This window comes from Artibeus jamaicensis, unplaced genomic scaffold (assembly GCF_021234435.1).
Source record: "Artibeus jamaicensis isolate MK-2021 breed Jamaican fruit bat unplaced genomic scaffold, CSHL_Jam_final contig_444, whole genome shotgun sequence".
Taxonomy (NCBI): Eukaryota; Metazoa; Chordata; class Mammalia; order Chiroptera; family Phyllostomidae; genus Artibeus; species Artibeus jamaicensis.
In genome coordinates, this window is record NW_026521831.1 from 6,040,696 (window position 1) to 6,063,218 (window position 22,523).

Sequence of the window (22,523 nt, forward strand, 5' to 3'; positions counted from 1 at the left end):
TGGAACTGAATAGAGAGCCTGCAAATAAACCCAGCCTACATGGCCAATTAATCTATGACAAAGAAGATGGGAATACACGATGGGGTGAATCTGTGATAAAAGGAGCTGCGAAAACTGGACAGGTGCACGCAACAACGAAATGAAGTCGCTTTCTGTACCATCCACCAAAATGAACTCGAAACGGACTGAACTTACAAGTGAGACCTGAAAGCACAAAACTCCTAGAAGAAAACAGGCAGTAATCTCTCTGACATTCCTGTTAGCAACTTTTTGGGATATGTCTTGTCAGGAAAGGAAAACAGAAATAATAACAAATGGGACTACAACAAACTAAACAGTTTTTGCACAGCAAAGAAAACCATCAACTAAACAAAAAGACAACCTACTGAATTGGAGAAGAGATTCACCAACGATACTTCTGATAAAGGGTTAAAATCCAAAATATACCAGAAACTCATACAATTTAACACCAAAACACCCCAAACAATCTGATTAAAAAATGGACATACAACATGAATAGACACTTCTCCAAAGAGGACATACAGAAGGCCAATAAACACATGAAAAGATGCTCAACATCACTAATCATCAGGGGAATGCAAATTAAGACCACAATGAGGTATTATCTCACAGCTGTCATCAAACAAATCAACAAACAAGTGCTGGCAAGGCTGTGGAAAAAAGGGAGCACTCCTGCACTGTTGGTGGGAATGCAGCCGGGTGCAGCCAATACAGAAAACAGTATGGAGGTTCCTCGAAAAATTAAAAACAGAACTTCCACATGACCCAGCAACCCTACTTCTGAGTATTTATCCAAAAAAATCCAAAAAACTAATTTGAAAATATATATACCCCCCCTATGTTCATTGCAGCATTATTTACAACAGCCAAGATATGGAAGCAACAAGAGTCCACTAATACACAAATGGCTAAAGATGTGGTAATATATACAACAGACTATTACTCAGCTGTTAAAAAAAATACCTCTTTCCATCTGCAACATGGATGGACCCAGAGGATATTATGCTAAGTGAAATTAAAAAACAAATAAAACAGAAACAAACTCATAAATATAAAGAACAGCCTAGTGGTCTCCATATGGGATGGCTGTGGAGGGAATGGAGAAATGGTGGACGGGATTATGAAGTACAAGCCGCCAGTTCTAAAAAACAGTTATGGGGATTTCAAGTACAGCAGAGGGAATAAGGGCAACAGTATCGTGATAACTATGTATGGTGCCAGGCATTACTAGACTTTTCAGGGGGAATCACTTCATAACTTAAATAAATGTCTAACTATTATGCTGTACACCTGAAACTAAAATATCGAGTGTCAACTATAACAAAAAATAATTGAAACACAAAAACTCTAAATAAAAAAAATAAAAGAATCACTGGGTAAGGAAACTTACCAGGCACTCAAGGACCTGAAACAAAACTATCAGTTGAGACAACACTCGTTTCACATTAAATAAATGTAACTTCTAACCCTGTCTAGTTGACTACAATTTTAAACTTAAACTAAACATCTAAGAAAAAGCCATTAAAACAGACCAAAGTTTTCTATACAAGGTTAAGGAAACACTAAGTTCAATAAATGAGTAAAAATATACTTCGACTTGGACAGCTTTAGCTCGGCTCAAAAGAACTTCCTTTTCAAAATCTCATTTTTACCAAACTACACTGATGAGGAATAGGTAATTTAGGGAACCCCAATTTAGAATATTCCACTGCTAAAGTTTTAATCAACTACTTGAAATACAAACACACTATTTTAAGGTGAAAAATTATAAATTCGACTAAAACCAAAAGACTAACTTTTCTTCGACGCTGACATCCTCTCTCAGGTGTTCTTCTACCTTGGTTCTTCCTATCGCTTTTTCAACTTCATTATAGAGTAAAGATGCATCTGGAACTACCCTGGGAAAGTGGTAGTGGAAACTACCACTATGTAGGGATTGTTTTTTTAACAAGTCAAATGAATTCCATAAATGATTCTAATACATTTCTTTACCAGTAACCTAGTCATGAATTCATCAGTTGTGTGTATAATTTTTCATAATTAAGTATTAGAAGCTCAAAAATGTTATTATAAAAAACTAAATATTCAGTTTCAGTCTAATACCTGAAAACCTAAAAAATGCTCATTATTGCACGATTCCTTAAAAGGTAACCGGGACTTCCCAAGATGGAGGCGCAGGCAGAAACACTGTTGCCGCCTCGCACAACCAAAATAAGGACAACAAAGGGGGGGGGACGGACACGACCAAAACCGACAGAAAACTGAACTGTAAGGAAGTCCAACGACCAAGGAGTTATAATAGAAACTCATCCAGACCAGTAGGAGCGGTGGAGCTTGGCAGAGAAGGGCCATGCAGAGAAAAAGCGGTGGTCAGTGGACCGCACAGAGCAGCAGCAGCAGCCCCAGGGAGGCAGCAGATTGTGGAGGGGCGTGGCCCACGGGTCAACCAGGGGGCACTGGGGAGCGAGACAGCCCACACAACCCAGGACCCCAGCAGGGAAATAAAGCCTCAAACCACTGACTGAAAACACCTGTGGGGGATGAGGTATCGGGAGAGTTCACTGGAGAGACAGACCCACAGGGTCCTGGAGGGTGCACACAAACCCACGTACCTGGGGACCAGCACCAGAAGGGCCCAGTTTGCTTGGGTCCCCCTCCGCTTCCTGTGGAGGGGACTGAGATCCAGCAGAGAGCGGAGCAAGCACCACTGTTCCCTCTCGGACCCCTGCCCCACATGTAGCATCACAACCCAGCCACCGGGTTGCCCCGCCCTGGTGAACACCTAAGGTTCTGCCACTCACCATATAACAGGTGTGTCAAGACAAAAAAAAAAGACCCAAACGAAACAACAGATCAAAGCTCCAGAAAAAATACAAATAAGTGACAAAGAGGTAGCCAACCTATCAGATGCACAGTTCAAAGCACTGGTGATCAGGATGCTCACAGAAGTGGTTGAATTTGGTCACAAATTAGATGAAAAAATGAAGGCTATTCTAAGTGAAATAAAGGAAAATGCACAGGGAACCAATAGCGATGGGAAGGAAATGGGACTCAAATCAATGGAGTGAACCAGAAGGAAGAAAGAAACAACCAAAAAGAATGAAAAAACGGTAATTTAAAAAAAAATGAGGAGAGGCTTAGGAATCTCCAGGACCTTTAAATGTTCCAACATCCAAATGATAGGGGTACCAAAAGGAGAAGAGGAAGAGCAACAAGTGGAAAAGTTATCTGAACAAATAATAAAGGAGAACTTCCCCAATCTGGCAAAGGAAATACACTTCCAGGAAGTCCAGGAAGCTCAGAGAGTCCCAGAGAAGTTGGACCCAAGAAGGAACACACCAAGGCACATCATGAGCCAAGATTAAAATGAAGGAGAGAATCCTAGAAGCAGCAAGAGATAAGGAGACAGTTACCTACAAAGGAGTTCCCATCAGACTGTCAGCTGATTTCTCAAAAGAAAACTTGCAGGCGAGAGGGGCTGGAAAGAAGTATTCCAAGTCACGAAAGGCAAGGACCTACATCCAAGATTCCTCTATCCAGCAAAGCTTTCATTTAGAATGGAAGGGCAGAAAAAAGTGCTTCTCAGATAAGGTCAAGTTAAAGAAGCTCATCATCACCAAGCCCTTATTATATGAAATGTTAAAGGGATTATCTAAGAAAAAGAAGATAAAACATGTACAGTGAAATGACAGCAAACTCACAATTATTAACAACGACACCTAAAACAGAAACAAAAACAAACACAAACTAAGCAAATAACTAGAACAGGAAATGAACCACAGAAATGGAGATCACATGGAGGGTTAGCAACAGGGGAGTGGGAGGAGGAGAGGGGGAAAGGTACAGAGAATAAGTAGCATACATGGTAGGTAGAAAATAGACAGGGGGAGGGTGAGAATATGTGGGAAATGTAGAAACTAAAGAACTTATAAGTATGACACATGGACATGAACTAAAGGGGGAGAATGTGGGTGGGAGAGGGTGCATAGGGGGGATGGGAGTGAAGGGGGGGAAATGGGACAACTGTAATAGCATAATCAATAAAATATATTTTTAAAAGGTAACCAGATTTTCAAATATTTAATAGACATCTTAAAAAAGCACCTTTCCTGGACAGTAGCTACTATTTCAGTAAAATGTATAAATAACTACTGAGTTTCAGCTTTGAAATGCTGCAACCAAGAGTACTTACATTAAAAAACAAAAAATCATTGAGTTCACTAAAGACTGTCCTGTTTCCAAAATAACTAGAAACAAAATATCCAAGGTGAGGGCAAAAGTAAGTTTACAGTTGTTCATATGGAAATTACAATAATTAATCAAAAATAATACCAAGAATAAATAAACTGTTTCATTTACTTATAAGTACAGGAAACACTGTTTATTCTTGTATTATTTATTTAATTACTGTATTTTCCTTATACTGTAAAACTTTTTGCCCCACCCTATAAATTGTTACTAAATCCATTCAAACAAGAACAGGTTATATAAGACAACTGCTATATTCAGTTGGCAAATTATTTTATATACAAATAAGTCACCTTACCTTGCTTTCACTGATTTCTCGTATCCACTCTTTTACCAGGTTATTTAATTTTCCCAAAATTAAAATCCTGTTGATAAAGGAAATATTAATCATTAAGTTTTTTGTTATTCCAAATCATTACTTATTAAAATGTGGAAGTTGCCTTGGCTGGTTGTGGCTCAGTGCATTGAGCACCGGCCTGCCAACCAAAGGGTCACCAGTTCGATGATTCCCACTCAAGGCACATGCCAGGGTTGCAGGCCAGGTCTCCATTAGGGAGCATGCGAGAGGCAACCACACATTGATGTTTCCGTCTCTTTTTCCCCTCCCTTCCCGTCTTTCAATAAATGAATGAATGAATGAATGAATGAATGAATGAATGAATGGATGAAGTTTTCCATAGGTAGCTTTCTAACTTTTAAAGAGCTTGTAAGGTATCAGAATGAAAGTATGCAGCAGCTTATGTAGGCACTGTTACACTGGGTGAGGCAGTCCCCTTTCCCCTGACAATTCTGTATTATAACAACCAAAAGCATCAAAAACCAAAATTAAAAGGATGCAACTCCAGGTAGAAAAAGTTTTTTCTAAGTGTCACTCTTATCTGAAACAGACATATTTGAGAGAATAATCCTGACTTTCTAAGTCAAAATGCCACCAAATTAGTTCGTTATGTGAATAAGAAATTATAAATTTTTATGTACTTACCTGCGCTGCAGTTCCTCTTCCTCTTCAAAAACCCCGAAGGGCTTCAGAGTCTCAATTAATTTCTGTGTAAGCAGGCAGTCAGTCTCCTTGGGGGCTGCTAAGCTGATAGGAGAGGTAATGCCATAGTGCTTCTGTGGCGGCTGTGTCTGTTGTGATCCCTGCGTTGTAACTGGACTGCAAATGGAATTGGATAAAATTACTGCCAAAAAATGTCTGCAAATTTGAAACAAATCAGCATGACTAGAAAAACTGCTTTGGTAAAATGTATTTCTAAACATGGTTGACATTCTGTCTTACAATAAAAGCAACCAAAAGCAAGTGACTAAATGAAAACATTTTTTTCTACTTCCACTCCGAGTTTAACTTTGTCACTTTATCTGTAAGAATCCAGATCAAATATACTGCTGGGGAAAAATGTGATCTAGAACAGAAGTAAACTGAGGAGTTTTACTTGTAAAAAAGGAGCCAAAATCTGCTACACTGTTCTTTTCAAAGCAATGACGAACATACTGCAAAACCACTCTCTTACCAATATAAGAAACTCCCCAAATGGAACCTAACGACTGACTCCCAATGAATAAAACTCAGAGATGAACAGGGCATACGACATAAGCACACCCAGTGTGTGTGGGGGACTATACTCACACTAAGCTTGTTACAGATTTTTAGTGGATTTACACAGAGACGATGATGCTAGTCTAAAAGTTTTTCCATTTTAAAAGAAATTCCGATTTTTTATAACTAATAGGATTTTAACACAGCTTGAAATGTTTTAATCCACCTTGTTGAAATACTTTATAATTCAATGAACAAGGATCTCAAAGATTAGTCGCACAACTATTATGTAACAACTATTAAGTAACATACAAAGCCAGAAAGGGGCTCCAGGCAGGGGCTAAGGGAAGTACCTAACACCCAGATCAGTTATTTCTCCCAAATTCTGTTCCTTAACAAATATTTGCTTTACACACATACGCACACACCCCTATTTTTCTTTTAAGTTCTAAATACATTTTTCTTTTTAAAATAAAGTGCAATAATCCACTTACTTAAGCAATTAACATGCTAAATCCAAGATCTTAGGCAGGTAAGTCCCATTATGCAACCCACTGGGCTCTGGTTTATACTGTGACCATTGGGCTGTTTTGTATTGTGTCTTCTGATAATCAATACAGATCTAAGAATACCAGGAGGCCTATAGTGCTTATTACTGATTAGCCAGTGGGCTGCCTACTATCTAATCAATGTTTTCTGATCTAGTTAGAAATTGTCTCAATTTTAAAAGATTTTACAGTAACATTTACTAAGTAAATATCGGATTACCTCCTGCAGCAATTAATTCACGTCAGAACACTTCTCCTACTCCTTGGATCTAAACTGCACAGCTACTTGGGGCTATGATGTTAATTCAGAGCTGGGAAACCACATGAGCACCAAGCACTACCTGAAGACTAACAGCTTACACTGATATTCTACTTCCAAAATTTATGTAGCGTCTCCTATGCTTAAAATATATGTTAACTTCAAGTTCCGTGTAAGTGTATTCACAATGTCTTGGTTAATACATATTTTCATCAATCAACAAATTATCAGATTCCTTAAAAATGACACCAATAACATGGCCCTCAAAACTAGTCATTTCGTAATCCTTTGATTCGATATTCTTAAATAGATTTCAGATAAGTTAGGTTTTAAATGTAAAAAAATTACCCTTACCACATAGCCTAGAGTTAATTACATTCTTTCGTATTGCTCACTGCTTCATAAGTTTCTTCAAGTAAGCTACAGCCCTTCACTACTATCCCAGAATTATGAATTACACTTTTATAAATAATTCTAACTTGAGTGGGGCCACAAATGAAAAGGGTAAAAGTTCATTCTAGACAGAATTGGTGCAAGCAAAGAGTGCTTTCAAGGCAAGTGTAAATTGAATTCACGTTTTCTAAACTTCAAATAATAAATCTCTACACTATATATAGTTTTGTTTTTTGTTATTGTTTTGAGCAAGTAATAATATGTTTCTCTGCATTCTTTTCCTTTCTGAAAGGTTTAAATTCATTACCAGTTGAGTTAGATCTCTGTGGGGTTAAGATTCTTCACTTAAAATTTCCTGTTTTTTTCTTTCTCTAATATTCTGGTTTTTCAGTGATACAAAAAACAATGATTGGAAAGTCTGTCTATTTAAACTACATTACCATAACATTAGGGGTCCAGACTTAGATTTCCAATTCACACCAAGTCTGTTTACTCTGTTGATGTCTACATTAGTTTCCACATTAACACTCTGATGAGGAAGCAAATTACATGTGAATTGTACATTTTTATTTACTTTATTCAAAATGCAGTCACACCATTGAGAATAAACACACATTCATCTGTCCCGTCCAGTTGAAGGAAGGACATACATGGTGCTTGCTTACTTACCCACACATACAGAACATATATCTGAAGTGCACATACAGAACATACATGGATTAAAGAACACACAAAATAAATATAAATCACAACCAAACAAAAGGAAAGAAACACAAGATACCTGTGCCTCCAACATAAATGACTTAATAAAAAGCAGCACAGCACAAAATTCCGGGCTGCCAGATGCCCTGAATTTCCAAAATGTCCCAAGAAGAAACATTAGCCATGGGATGAAAATAAACCAGTTGCTAACAAAGCAAAAACACACACTCCAATACTGGGTAATTTGAAAGATTCTCCTGTGCACTCTCGTCCAGAACCATACAGCAGACAGCGACCCATCCCAGGAATGCAACACTCTTCCTCCCATTCCTGACACATTAGACACCTGCTCGTGCCTGTCACTTTCTAGAGACATTTTTACCAGTATTTAGTTTTCTTCAGACATTACTCTACTTTAAAAATAAAACTACAATGATGTAAAACAATGTGAAAAAACAAATGGTGTAGAGCTCCAGTATGTGTCTCAAACTTTCTAGTTTTTGATATCAAGAACACTTGTTCTTGCCCTGGCTGGTGTGGCTCAGTGGACTGTGTGCCAGCCTTCAAAACAAACGTCACGGGTTCAATTCCCAGTCAGGGCACATGTCAGGGTGGAGTGAGAGGCAACCACACATTGATGTTTCTTTCCCTCTCTCTCTCCTTCCTCCTTCCCTTCCCCCCCTCTCTAAAAATAAATAAATAAATAAAATATTTTTTAAGAAGAACACTTGCTCCTCTGAGCAACTGATTTCTTTGCATCTCATGAACATGACTTGCATTTCCCTTCGGGATACTGCGCAAACTCTTAGAGCAAAACTGGTGTGAATCTAGCAAGTTCTCTACTCCACAAAAACCCAAATACCACTGTATTTCTGTTAGAACTATTTTAGTGCCCTAATTTCCTCTTCTGCTTTATATGGCTATCCTTAATTTTTCCTTTCCACCCACCTAATGCAAACATCTTGCTAGTCTTTAAAGTGTGACTAAAGCATTCTGGTTTGCAAGTCTTATTATTACTTCCTGGATCAGAGTAGGATATATATACGATGCACAGAGTACATAAAATTTTGCTTCCCCTCAAAATCACAAATGATTGCCACAGACTCCCATTTGTGGGGGTGGGGGTGCAGGTGCAGGGAAGGGTAAGAGGGCACACTGTTAAACAGGGTCCAGCACAAATAACACTCCTTTTTTATTATAAAACCTTTTATTACAAAATCATAAGTATGTAATTCTGTAACATAACAATATCACACTCAAGCACACCATGTGACATTTTAATTGAAATGTTCAAATTAAAACTATAAATTGGCCCTGGCTGGTATGGCTCAGTGGACTGAATGCTGGTGTGTGAACCCAAACGTTGGTTTGGTTCCCAGTCAGGGCACATGCCTGGGTTGCAGGGCCAGTCTGTCAGCTGGAGGAGCGCAAAGGCAACCGAGTGATGTTTCTCTCCTGCTTCCTACCTCCCTTTCCCTCTCTCTAAAGATAGTGTCTTTAAATAGATAGATAGACAGACAGACAGAGAGACAGAACTATAACTTATTACACCCATATTATTGCCCTACCAACCACACTCAAGCAGGCATTACATCTGTCAAACACTGTATTTTCAGAATCCTTCTCTTAGAATCTGAGGTATTTTCTTGACTACATTTAAACTACTGTCATCAGGGCAAAGTTCATAAAGTTCAAAAAGGAGCCCTGACTGGTGTAGCTCAGTGGATTGAGCGCAGGCCTGGGAACCCACGATCACAGTTCAATTCCCAGTCAGGGCACATGCCTTGGTTGCAGGCCACTTCCCGCAGGGGACTCACGAGAGGCAACCGTACATTGATATTTCTCTCTCCTTCCCTTCCCCTCTAAAAAAGATAAATAAATAAAATCTTTAAAAAAAATAGCCTGCTTAAAAAAAAAAAGACACATGCCCATTTTCTTTTCTTTTCTAATTTAACAACATTCTACGTAACAATCCTATTCCAACCACTCCAGCCATGACACCTGGCATGGCGGTCCCACTGCAGCCTTCTACTCCTCTGCTGTGCCAGCCCACCACCCGTGCTGCTGCCAAGCACATCTTCCTAAAACGGTTTCCTTAAAACGCTCCACAACTTCTGGTAATGGCATTCAAAACTCCTACTCTCGATTCTGCAGAAATGTAATAGAGAGGCCTATTTTCTCTGCTACTCTGTTACTAGTGAAAATCATTCTCGGTAAGTGGTACCTATGGATTTACCAGTGAATTTATTACATCTCCTCTGTAAGACAGACGGTAAACTAGGAATTTAAAAACTATCACATATTTGTGACCTAAGGAGTTTTCCAAATATATCAAGTTTTTAAACTAACACTCAAATAGAGCTCTGCCTTTTTCTGATGATAGGCTAAGACTTGACTCTCATTAGGATATTTGGGCACTTACAAAGAACAGCAATATTTTTGTAAAAGTAGCACAATAGGCTCCTTATTACAGTTATGTATTTGTTTCAAAAGTTTAGGTGTTCAAGTTAACCAGAACGTACACTCTGAAATATCAAGAGCCTCTTGGTACAACAACTATAAAGCTGATATAAATAGTGCAGGTTCCTGCGATTTGTGAACTGTAGTTTAGTGGCCATACATCCAAAAAAAGTATCATCAATCTTTGGATGTATTATTACTAATAATTATCCCAAGTCAGTGAAGAAATAATGAAACGCTCAAATGGCTTTGATTGTATACAGTAAAATCTAAATTGTAGATGCCATGATACATTACAAAACATTTAAAAACCATAAGAGACATTTTGAAATGTTAAAGGAAATGAACGCTATTTTCAGAACCACATTTACGCTGGAGGCAAATCCCAAAAGCCATACACAAAACATACTTGCCCATATAAAAATACTCCAACTTTTATATGGCAAAAATACATCATGGACAAAGGTAAAGCAAATGGTAAATGAGGAAAATACATGCAACCTCTGCCAAAACAGTAACATTCTATTCTAAATACATAAAGTTCTTAAATCACACGAACACACACACACAGGTTCACTGGAAATCAGGGAAGCAAATTAAGACAATGATTTTCCGCAAGACTGGAGAAAAACAAAGTTGATGGATAGCTGATAGAAATTAAAAACTTATTATAAACCACTAATGTTGGCAACAGTGTAAGAAAATGAGCACACTGATCCATCCCAATGAACGTGAACTTGGTGCATCATTTTAAAAAGCAACTTGGCAATATTCATCAAAATTAAAAATGTATATATCAATTTTTTAGCTACTTTACTTATTTGTAGAGAGAAGAGAAGGACAGGAGGAAGAGAAGGAAGGAAGAGAAGGAAGGAAACAATGACGCACGGTAGCTACACCCATCAGTCGCCTCTCGAAAGCCCCTGTGGACCTGGCCCACAACCCAAGCACATGCCTAACTGAGAATTGAATTGGTGACCTCTCGGTTTCCAGGCTGGCACTGAATCCACTAAACTACACCACACAGGGCAATATATCAATTTTTAAAGTTTATGTCTAGCAAATTCACTTCTAGCAATCTATCATACAGAAATCCTAAGACACAGAACTCAAACCAAACGCCCTGAAGTAGGAAGACATATCCTATTTAAACTATACTGTAATATATAAAATCCTAATCACAAAAATCCCAAATTTCTGGCCACTTCTGGGACAGATGTGTAATGGCTTAGACGACAGGCCAAATATGAACTTGGCCCCCAGTACCTGTACAGCAAGCTTAAAATGAACAGTGTCAGCCCAGGGTGATTTCCTACAGAAGGGGCACACCTGATATTGGCCAATGAACACCTCTCTAGACATCACAGGTTCCGGAATTTGACACTTTTCGTAAGAATCACACAAAAAAAGATATCCCAGGTTACACTGGAACACTGTACACAATGCGCTAACAAACTGGAAACCATCATAATATCCATTAATATAGAACTAGCTGATTACAGAGTATTCTTGCAATATAATGTGATAGAAAAATGAAACCGTTATTACATGTTAAGTTGCGCAGACAGATACCCACAATGTCAGGTAAAAAGCTGCAGAATATAATTGTGGTAATAGCTAGTATTTACTGACACATACTCCAGGTAGTGTGTACAGCACCTCATATTATTCCCAACTGTTCCAAATAACTCCATTAACTCTACATTTTACAGATGAAGAAAACCAGAGAGAGGAGGAAAGACTTACCTACATTCACTGGACTGGGACATGAACCCTAGCATCCGACTCCAATCACAGCCTCTGTGTTGAGAAGCTAAAGGGCCTCTATACATCTGTCGCAATACAGAGGGGAATCTTTAAAAAGTGTCTTTCTGTGCACACAGACACATCAAGCAGAAATGAGATGGGAAATGTTCACTTTCTATTTTATAATTATTTTGTTTCAACTTGTTAAATTACTCTTAAAAACAAATACTGATGATAAAAGCTAAAAATCGAATTCCACTATTCTCCACTAAATTAAGGTCGTGAAAATAAGGAGGCTCCAATCATCCCCTGACAGAAAGGGACACCAAAGGCTCAATTCAAAACAAATAGTTTTTCTGATTATGAGCTAAAAACCAAGTTTATGCTGACCAAAACACATTAAGAAAGTTTAATAAAACAAGACTTAAAAAATGAATTTTTCAGTGCAATACCCTGTGATGAGAAATAGCAATACAAAGCACATCATGCTTTATTTGTTGCTCCAGGAAACTGCTAAGGCATCCACGGTGATCAAACTTCACGAATCCAATTTTCCTAAGAGCACCTTTTTCTCATTTAACTTATTTTTTTAACCAAAAAGTATGGTACAATAAATAGTTAAGGTGAAATTTACTAAACTTGTAAATTCAAACGAAAGACAACACTAACATCAGGAATACAAAGATAGCCTCTGTTTCCAGTGACAGTATCAAATCTGCTCTGGGATTCAAGATACTTAAACAGCAGAGAAATGCACAGTAAAAGCTTACAATAAATACTGCAGAAACAAAAACTCAACGCTCTTCAAAAGGAAGAAGTGAAAGAGGTGTGCACTCTAAATGACTGGAGGGGAGAGAGGGGAAAAAGAAGTCCAGATAAAATAAATTAATACAACAGAAAAGGACAACAAATCACCCATGGTGCTCTTCCAAATAGTAAACAGTTGATGCCTGTTCATCCCAATTTAAACAAAGCTACTACTACTGACAACTCCCCACCTCCTTATGTTTGTGGCCAATGGTATCAACGACCAACTGCCTCAAAATATGCAGCCGGGCAAAAAAAACCCTACTTTATCATTTTTTTAGTTTTAGTCAGTCAGGTTAAAATCGAAAGCCTGATATGGAAGCAATCAGATAAATCACAACTTAATTAATGTAACAATTCACCACAGTATAATTTGCTGTTCTGAAAGCCCTCAACTTGAATGTAATATACCCATTCAGAGTAAGTAGAAAAAAAGGACACTGGAGAGAAAATAAGGGATCTCTCTAAGCTATGTGAGTGCATTATTAAATATTAATTCTTAGCAGAAATAGTACAAATCTATTTCACAGGAAGTTTAACATGTTTTAATTTCACTAACAGTTTGGAGTCAGTCACATAGCTCAGACAATGCATTTATTTGCTAAGAAGTTGCTCTAAGGATGGCTAATTCTCCCGCCACATGACCTGTGTAAGTGGTACTAAATACATTTAGAACTTAATTACATTCTTAAAATATGGAGGCCAAGTGGATCATCCAGCCAATATTTAGAAAGCAGAAGCGGAGGTTCAGACACAGATGAACTAATAGTTTATACTGAAGGGGAATAAGTTACAATGAATCCCAAGACCACACTTTGAAAATTCAAGGTTAATTATGCAGGAAAAGGGTACTTGTTATACAGTTTTAACAATGGCCAGGTTATTTTTCCTTTGGGCATTTCCAACTGCCCCTCTGTTCTCTCTCCAGAAGGGCCAGCAAGAGAACAAAACCAGACAAACCACAGCACTCCTGCATCAATTTGCCAAGAACACTTGAAAATGAAGGAAAGCAAACAGAGAATCTGAAGAAGTATAATAATATATCAAAAAGAAATAGTCAATATATTAAAACATAGTATTATACACATTAACTCCAGGGAATGAAATTTAGATGTTTCTAATGATCAAAATGACAGGAGAACTCTAAACTTAACCCCCAACTATAAATACTACCATAAACTGCAAGAAGCTGGGTTTTGGACAAAGTATAGAGGGAACATAAATTTTAGAGACAATTCTGGCGCTGGCGCGGCTCAGTGCATTGAGTGCCAGCCTGTGATCCAGAGGGTTTGATGCCTAGTGAGGGCACGTGCCTGGGTTGCAGGCCAGGTCCCTATCTAGGGGGTTGGGGAGCAATGTATCCCTAGCACACAGATGTTTCTCTACCTCTCTTTCTCCCTCTCTCCCCACTCTCTAAAAATAAATAAAATCTTTAAAAAGAAGTAACAAATACCTTTCCCACAGAAGGAAGTGGTCACAAAATAGAGTTTGTGACTGGTAAATCTGTACATGGCTTTAAATACACAAAACAGTCACTAAAAATACAAACTAAGATCTTATGTTGTATAGTATACTTTATGTTCACTGTAACTATATAGTGTTACCAATAAAAAAATTTAAGATTCCTATGTTCTACACACAGACACGCAAAACCTTATACTGAAAACTCATTCTACTCAAGCTGTGGGAAGACTCCAACTGAGCTGCTCCAAGGGCCCCAACAAGGCTCCCGGGGCCCAGTCCGGTCCCACAGTGAGAATGAACACAGGACCCAGAGCTGAACCAAGGCCCGATCCACCACTCAGCACCCTTAATTCCTTGGACAACTCACTACTTGGAGCCTCAACTTAACCACCTTTAAGGAACTCCTCCAATGCGAATTGTAAACTGATTCTGTGCAATTACTTTAAAGATCTGAATATTCAAAACATTGAACATACAGAATAAAAGACATGCCTCACACCCCACCAATGAGAAACAGCTAAGATCCCAAATGGCCTCAATTTGCCTGCAAGTAGCTTTTACACACTTGCCTAGATGCAACTGAAGGTGAAATGTGAGTCTTAACTAAAAGGTGGCTTTGTTACCAATGACTGGAATGTTCTAATGAAGTATATTTTCTAAAGATTTTATTTTTATTTATATTTAGAGAGGAAAGGAAGGAGAAAAACATCAATGTGTGGTTGCCTCTCATGTGCCCCTAAGTGGGGACTTGGCCTGCAACCCAGGCATGTGCCCCAACTGGGAATCGAACCAGTGACGCTTTGGTTCACAGCCCACGCTCAATCCACTGAGCTGCACCAGTCAGGGCTGAAATATATTTTTTAAGATTTTGTTTATTTATTTCTAGAGATCAGAGAAGGGAGGGAGAAAGAAAGGGAGAGGACACCCCCAACCAGGGACCCTGTCCCCAATCCAGGCATGCGCCCACAGGGAATCAAAGAGGCGACCGTTCAGCTGGCAGGCTGGTGCTCAATCCACTGAGCCACCCCAGTCAGGGCTCAAACCAAGTATTTTTGCAAGTTGTATGTTATCAAGCCTTGTGCCTAAGGAATGGTGGGAGTCATGGCGAAAAGAACTGAACAGGCTCATAAATTTACTCAACCCCAATACCTTCCCTCCCAACTTCTCGGTGAGAAAGAGTGGACTGAAAGCACGCATAAGGTAAAATGCCACATTTGAAAACCATAACCACTATTCAATACTCGGCAAACAATTCGTCACAAAATATCTAAATCCTAAAATCTAAGAAAATCTCTCAGAAGTTATCTTCCCTAACAATTATCCAGTGCACTGTTTTCACTGACAACAAAACATGTCTTCCAACCACGTGCCCCTGCCTCCAGACCCGTTTAAAAGCCACCCAGACACTGCGCCAACACTACCACTGAAACAGCAGCCTGGGCCAGCTGCTGGCTGTTCCTGCACAGCCACAGTTCGGACCCTCTCATAACTCTTACAATTTGTCGAGGACCTGAAATAGCTTCTACTATATAGATTATGTCCACTAGTACTTACTGCATTGGGAACTATAACTAAAAAATGTCTTTAATGTTGACTCATTTAAGTAACAAGAAAACCCATTACTTGTTAACAGAAATAACTTCTTTTAAAGCAACTGTTTTCCAAAACAAAAATATAGAACTAAACATGGCATGGCACTGGTTTTTACATTTTTCTAATTTCTTTAATTCTGGTTAATCAAAGACAGCTGAACTCCCAGTATGATTGCTTCTGGATTCAATCCCTTTGAGTAAGCTGTTTTTGCAGACACATATAAAAAAACTTAGCATCGTACCTTTGTAACAGGGAGAGAATATTTTAACAACCTTTTCAATTAATTGTGGGTATTCTTCTTTGGTACTACATCAAAACTCCACAAGTGGCAATTTCAGTAAGATTAGTTACAGTATGAAAGCTGAAACCAGATCAATAAACTCTTTGTACTCTGTTGCACTAAAATCCACTGGTGTCAGTGGCTTGAGCACTGGCCTGTGCACCAGCCTGTCCACAAAACCAAAAGGTCGCCAGTTTGATTCCCGGGAGGGCACGTGCCTGAGTTGCAGGTCAGGTTCCCCAGTTGGGGGCGTGCTAGAGGCAATCTCACGTGGTGTTTTTCTCCCTCTCTTTCTCCCTCCTCTTCCCTTTCTCTAAAAATAAATAAATAAGACCTTTAAAAATGTTTTTAAAAAGTAAATAAAATGTCTGAAAATTAAGTAAAAAATAAAATCTATTACCTATCTTGCATTTAATGTACCTTTCACCCATGTGTAATTTTATTACACCATGACTGGTGATTAGGGAAGATGTGGGTTCACTGAATTACACATATCTTCCAAATGCTGACACATTATCATATGCTACCAAAACAAACTATATCAAAAAAACTATATTCATTAATATCACCGCCAATCTAAGTAGAAACTTTTTACATTGCTGGGATGCTGTCAAGCTCACATGGCAGAAATGAGCTTTCCAAAGCCTTAATTTTTGCTTGAAAGCTCAAATTTTTTCACTGGCCACAAATACTGTGTTACTTTCCTTAAAGATACAGGCTCACTTTATTTTCAGGTGAATGCTAAATAGTCAAGTATGAATACCCATAGTTCATCACTTGTTCTTCACGTAAAAATAGAACTCTGTGAGAAAAGCACTAGTTTAGCTCACAAATCAATCATACATGTGTTCTCAACAACAGCTTTAGGCTTATTTCCCATTTTATCATACCATATTTAAAAGGCAAACTCAAGGATTAAGATTTAATAAAATTAGCACAACCGCTTCATCAAGGACTTCTTTTTAGCTGTGTGCGGTGAAGAACACGACCACTAGGACAACAGGAGGCCTCTGCCCTGATTCTCTCTAAGCCGTGGGCACTGCCCCCTGGCGCCAGTGTCAGCAGAGTAAAAGACCTGTCGTCTCAGCATTGCTAGCCAACAGTCTGGGTTTACCTACTCCCTGAAAGGGTCTCAGGGACCCCTTAGCTCTGGGGACCACTGCTCCACACAGTATTATCCACCAACAGGTCCCAAACGTACCTGTGATGGCTACATGAAAGTACTTCAATTCTTTATTTTGCAATGGCCCAAAAATATTTGAGAGAAAAGCTCTTGTCTTCCCCCAGTCTTGCTAAGTATCTCTTCCAGTAACTTCCACAACCATCTATGAATGTAACATGAATGCTAGGTCCCTGAAACTGGTTACTTGCCTTAAAGTCTTATCAAGTGTGACAGCCAAAACTAAGCTGACACAAATAATGGCCTGACCCACACAGAGTAGGGCAGAAATCTAAAAATGGTTTCCTAAGGGCATCATGCTCTGCATTGATGCAGTGGTTCTCCACACAAAGATTTGGCCCCCAGAGCACATTTTGCAGTATCTTTTTTGGTCATCACTACTGGGGGGGGGGGGACACACGACTTCTGAAATCTACCAGAGGTTAGGGATGCTATTAAACATCCTACAATACGCGGGACAGCTCCATGAAACAGGAATTACACAGCCTAAAATATCATTCATACCATGTGATAAACTCTATAAATGCACCTCACCACTGTCAAAATTGTCAGCAGCTTTCATCGCCATGGCTCTTAAATCACACAAGTCTTTCAAAATTATATATGCAATTACATGACTTTCAGGCAAATACAGACACTTGTTCACAATGTTTTATAATGACCTCAACTCCAATAATCTATTTTTATTTGGTCCACTGGGTCCATTCTAACAACTCACCTACGACCTATGCTTCCACCCTACCCACCTGCCCAAATTTGACAGGACTGGCATACCAAAAATGAAAGGGAAGTCAAATATAAACTGGAAAATCACAATTCAAAACTTCAAAGAAACAAAGTTAATGTCAGTGTGACACCAGAACATGAAAAACAAAGCAAACTGATGAGGAAAAAGGTCTATTAAACTAGGCAGGCTTTAGTCTTTCCGCTGCACACTTAGGGCTAAAAATGAGAGGGAGAGCTAATGAGAAACTGGCCATATTGTCCACATTTCAGAAACACACTGGAAAGGCCATGTCCATGTGTAAACTTGCTATCTTGACTGTTTCCATCTTATACATTGGGAACACTGCCAAAGAATCTGAAGCTCCTACGTTTTCAAAGGAAATATATACCTCCCTCCCTCCACAAAGAAAACTTGTAAAAAGTAGGTATAAAAGGAATTTTAATTTACAAACACTAAGACAAATTATTCCTTGAGTTATTTCCTCATTAAAGCCTTGTAAGGGATACATTTCTATCATGATCCATTTTTAGTACCGATGTGACTATCAGAAAAAGAAGTCCCCCCTTCAAAGCAGCAATAAAATGTCAGCTAACATGAAGAAGTCACATGGCATCACCGCAAACATTTAGGTTTATTTTAATTGCTGCTGAACTGAAAAAGGCCACAAAAATCTTGCTTAGACTTGGTTCTCCTGGTGCCTCTTTTTAACTTTCTATGAAAGGATGAAACAACAGGGTTCTTGCTGATTCTAAGATCTTCGGTCTGTATATTTAATTAAAACTAATAAATATTCTCATTACAGACATATGTTGATAAGCCTCTTAAAATAACAGGAGTGGATGAGGAGTATAAAATTCCTTTTTAAAATATCGTGTAGAATGCTATAGATGGCCTTAAAGCCTGTGTCAAAGTTAGAGCCTCACCTGTAAAGACAGACACATACACACACGGATACTCACACACAGGGTGGGGCAAAAGCAGGTTTACAGCTGCTCATATGGATAATGCAATAAGTAACAAGTAATTCAAGAATAAACTGTTTTGCGTACTCACAACTGTAAACCTACTTTTGCCCACCTTGTAAAAAGAAAATCGGAAAACTATAGTCGGTAATAGGTGCAAAAAAGAAACTATCTTTACTTAAAAAATAAAAAGCCTGGTGTGCCACATAATAGGTGTCCAGAAATTTTAAAAAAAAAAAAAAAACCTTTACTTTGCATTGAAGTAAAATTTCGAATATCAATTACATGCCTCGTTTTGGGGCTACAAAGAAAACTCGGTCCCTCGTCTCAAAGGAGAACCCTTGCTCTGAAATCTTCAAAAGTGAAAGAAATGCAGTCTCACTATTTAGGCCCCAACACTGCCCTGTAAACGCAGAACATACGCTGTAATCTTTCTATCCCAACAAGGATTTCTAAAATTACATCTCATTCTTTCAATGAAAAAAGGAAAACTTATGTCGAAAACTCTCTATAACGTGCGGGGGGGGGGCGATAAAATGTAGGCCTAGTGAGATCAGAATGCACTGATAGACTGGCTTTACGTCTACAATCTGAAAAAGAAGTATCACTACGAGGTGGAGGGAGAAGGAAGCTGGTTGCAATCCCGCTCCATCAAAACAAAACAAGGCGAGCAATTCAGAACCTGGCGCGTTTCGGAGGCCTCCTGGCAAGTGCCCCTTTCCTGGTAGTGGAACAACTGGGTGGAGGAAGGATTCAAATACCCAGGCTCAACACCCCAAACAGTGCTTTTTAACTAGTGCTCAGGCCACCTCCAACGTGGACGCGGGTTAACACTGGCGCACGATTTGAGCATCGCGGAAACGGGAAGACAGAGACGCAGCGCAGGTGGACAGGGAACTGGAGCCGCGAAATGCGCCGGGGAGGCGCAGTGGGCGAGCCCGCACCCCACGTGGAGACCCCACGAGCAGCAGGGCCTCCCTTCCCCACCGCCGCCGGACGCGGTTTGGGGTTTTCGGCCGGAGCGGAGAAGCAGCAGTGATGAGGATGGAGGTTCCTCTTCCGGAAGGGGAAGGCCCCCGGACGACGGCTGCAGAAGCCAGGAAGAGGTGGGGGGAAAGGGACCCGAGCACGAGGGGAAGTGCGGCAGCGAGTGGATGAGGAAACAGGAAGAGCCCCAGTCCCGCCGGCTGCCCCCGTGGGGCGAGGGCCCCGCTCGTGCACCATCCATTCCTTATCCCCCGACGCCCCCAAGGCCCCGCCGGCGTGCGGGAGAAAACAGAATATAAATTACTTACAACGGCATCGTTTCCTGCGCCGGCACCGCCCAGTCACTTCCCCCCAGCAACCGCCGCCGCTGCCGCCCTGGGCATGATCCACTGAGGCGGGAGGGAGGGGGACCTGCCGCAGCCCTGGGTCCAACCCCACTCCCGCACCCGCTCCCGCCGCTTTAAGCGCTTCTCCTCCTTCCCCTTCGTCCTAACATGGCGCCCGAGCGCTACCACAGCAACGTTCTAGAATTGCTGACGCGGCCACGCACGTAGTGCGCGCGCCTGCGCAGAGGCCTACCCGCGCCGCGAAGCCTCACGGGAAAGATAGTTCGTGAAGTGGTGGGAGGTCGAGCAATTTCCGCTCCAATCCCGTCACATTTTTGCTAAGGGTACCGTGAGTGACTTGGGAATGGTGCGGGTAGCTCCCGTAGCCGGTCGTCGGTCGACCGAGACGCTCTCGTCTGAGACGGGGGCGACGCGACCCAGGCGGCGCGAGGAAGGACCCAGGGAGCCCCTGGGACCGCGAGGAGCGGCTTCCGGCGCATTGTGAGGTCCCGCGGTTCGTGTCGCCTGAGGTCGCGGCGGCTGCGCCTCCCCTCGAATGGCGCCTGTGGAGGCGCTTGGAAGGAACTGAGGCACCCACGCGTGTCCGGTGTGCCGCCCGGGAGAGGGACTCAGAACGCGGCCACGTGGGTCGAGGCCTTGGGGTTGTAACAGGTTACTCCACCGCTCCGTAGGTAGTGCTCTGCAAAGTGAGAACCAGCCTCTTTCTCGTTGAACCTGATCGTGCCAGCGCGGTGCCTAGCGGAGCTGGTGCAGAGGGCGCAGAGCTGTTTTGGAGACGCACCTTCCCCCGAGACAGCGCTTTCGGCTGTTTGCTCCTCGAACGCATGTGCGTTCAGCGAAATATTTGCTGAACGAATACCTTCTCGGGGTAGGACAATGACAGCCAGTGCTGGGACATGAGTTAACTTCACACTTTAACGAATTACGGAAAACTTGGCGGGCACTCTGCGGCCACAGTTTCCCGCAGGCGGCGTTTCCGGGCCCCGATCTCTCCCTGGGGCAGGGTTCGGGAGCTTTTCCCGCACCCCCAGCAGAAGGCGGAGACGCCCTGCCTGAGCCGACTCGACTCCAATGCTCCGATCTTCGAATTAGAACGCGTTGTAAAGCGTCGCACAGGTTGATGGAAGGCAGGGGCGGGAAGGGATCGAATACGGCCGGTAAAGTTCTAAATTCTTTAAATACACTCCGGAAATTTGACAAAGGGTTCCCCCCCATAACATCCAGTGGGACTAGCCTTCGGGGACCAGGCTCGGTGGGGAAAACGCGGGGTCCAAGCCGGCATGGCCCGGTGCAGCAGCCCTTGGAACGCTCCCCGCTGGGCTAGTCCCGGGGAGAAAGAAGGGCTGTCCCTGCCCAACGCACGCGGATTTCACAGGTTTAGTGTGCAGCACCGCACCGATGCCCTGTATCGTCCGGATATGTTGCATTAAAGGGACCATCACAAAAATTACCTCCACCTGTTTCTTTTTACATGTTTAAGTGTGGCTCCTAGGAAATTCTAAATTGTCTGTGTGACCGCCCTTTGCATGGAACAGCACTCTGCAGACAGGCTTGCACCTACTTGATTCTCAGTTCTACTGCTTACCTTTCTGTCCTGGGGGTGGCTTTAGTTAAGGACCCCGCAATGGACCTGTCCTCAAAAGATAGTCTGAGATACAGAGAAAACAATAAAGCGTTAAGTCTGCGCTCTTGAACCTTGCTCTGTGATAGGCACTGCTGATGCACGTGACGAAGTAAAGAATGGGACCTCCCCGAGCTCAGGGCCGTGCTCTGCCTGAATCACAGCCTGAAGAAGAGGTGGAGGGCGTCTGCTGTAGCTCCGCAGCGTTTCTGTTTCAGCTTTGCGCGGCTAGAGTTTGCTTGGTGCCAGGAGCATGCTGGGTGCCACATTGCTGGTCGAAGACCATTAAAAGGAGCTGTATTTGCGGGGAAGTCAAGGTAGATTTCGCACAGAAGGTGACTCGAGAAATGTCCTGTTGGAAAAACTTAAGATTTAGAACGTGGACAGAAGAGGAACACATCGGCAAGAGGGAACAACTTTGAAAAAGAAGATGGGAAGAAGGAAGGGGCGGAGGAGGGAAAAGACATCTGATGAGAAAACTTAAGGTTTGAGAAGTGTATCAGGTAGAGGGGAAAATTAACAAACAAAAAAGCAGAGCGAAAGGTGCTAGGCTGGGGTTCCTTTCCACTGTGAAAAATACAGTGGGAAACTGATGCAATTAGACCTTGAATTCCAGGGGGCCATAACCAGAAGTGGGAGTT

At 41.2% G+C, this 22,523-nt stretch overlaps 1 protein-coding gene across 2 annotated transcripts in view; it reads right to left on the reverse strand.

The window, feature by feature from the left end:
* PAPOLA (poly(A) polymerase alpha) overlaps positions 1-20,446 on the reverse strand; it is a 62,719-nt gene extending 42,273 nt beyond the window's left edge. For both annotated transcript variants that reach the window (XM_037130349.2, XM_037130348.2), the window contains exons 1-3: positions 20,223-20,446; positions 5,252-5,425; positions 4,568-4,634 (exon numbers count right to left, since the gene is read on the reverse strand). In XM_037130349.2, the coding sequence (XP_036986244.1) occupies positions 4,568-4,634; positions 5,252-5,425; positions 20,223-20,230 (249 nt within the window). In that variant the 5' untranslated portion in view covers positions 20,231-20,446. The remainder of the gene's footprint in view (positions 1-4,567; positions 4,635-5,251; positions 5,426-20,222) is intronic.
* Between the last annotated feature and the right edge of the window lie 2,077 nt (positions 20,447-22,523).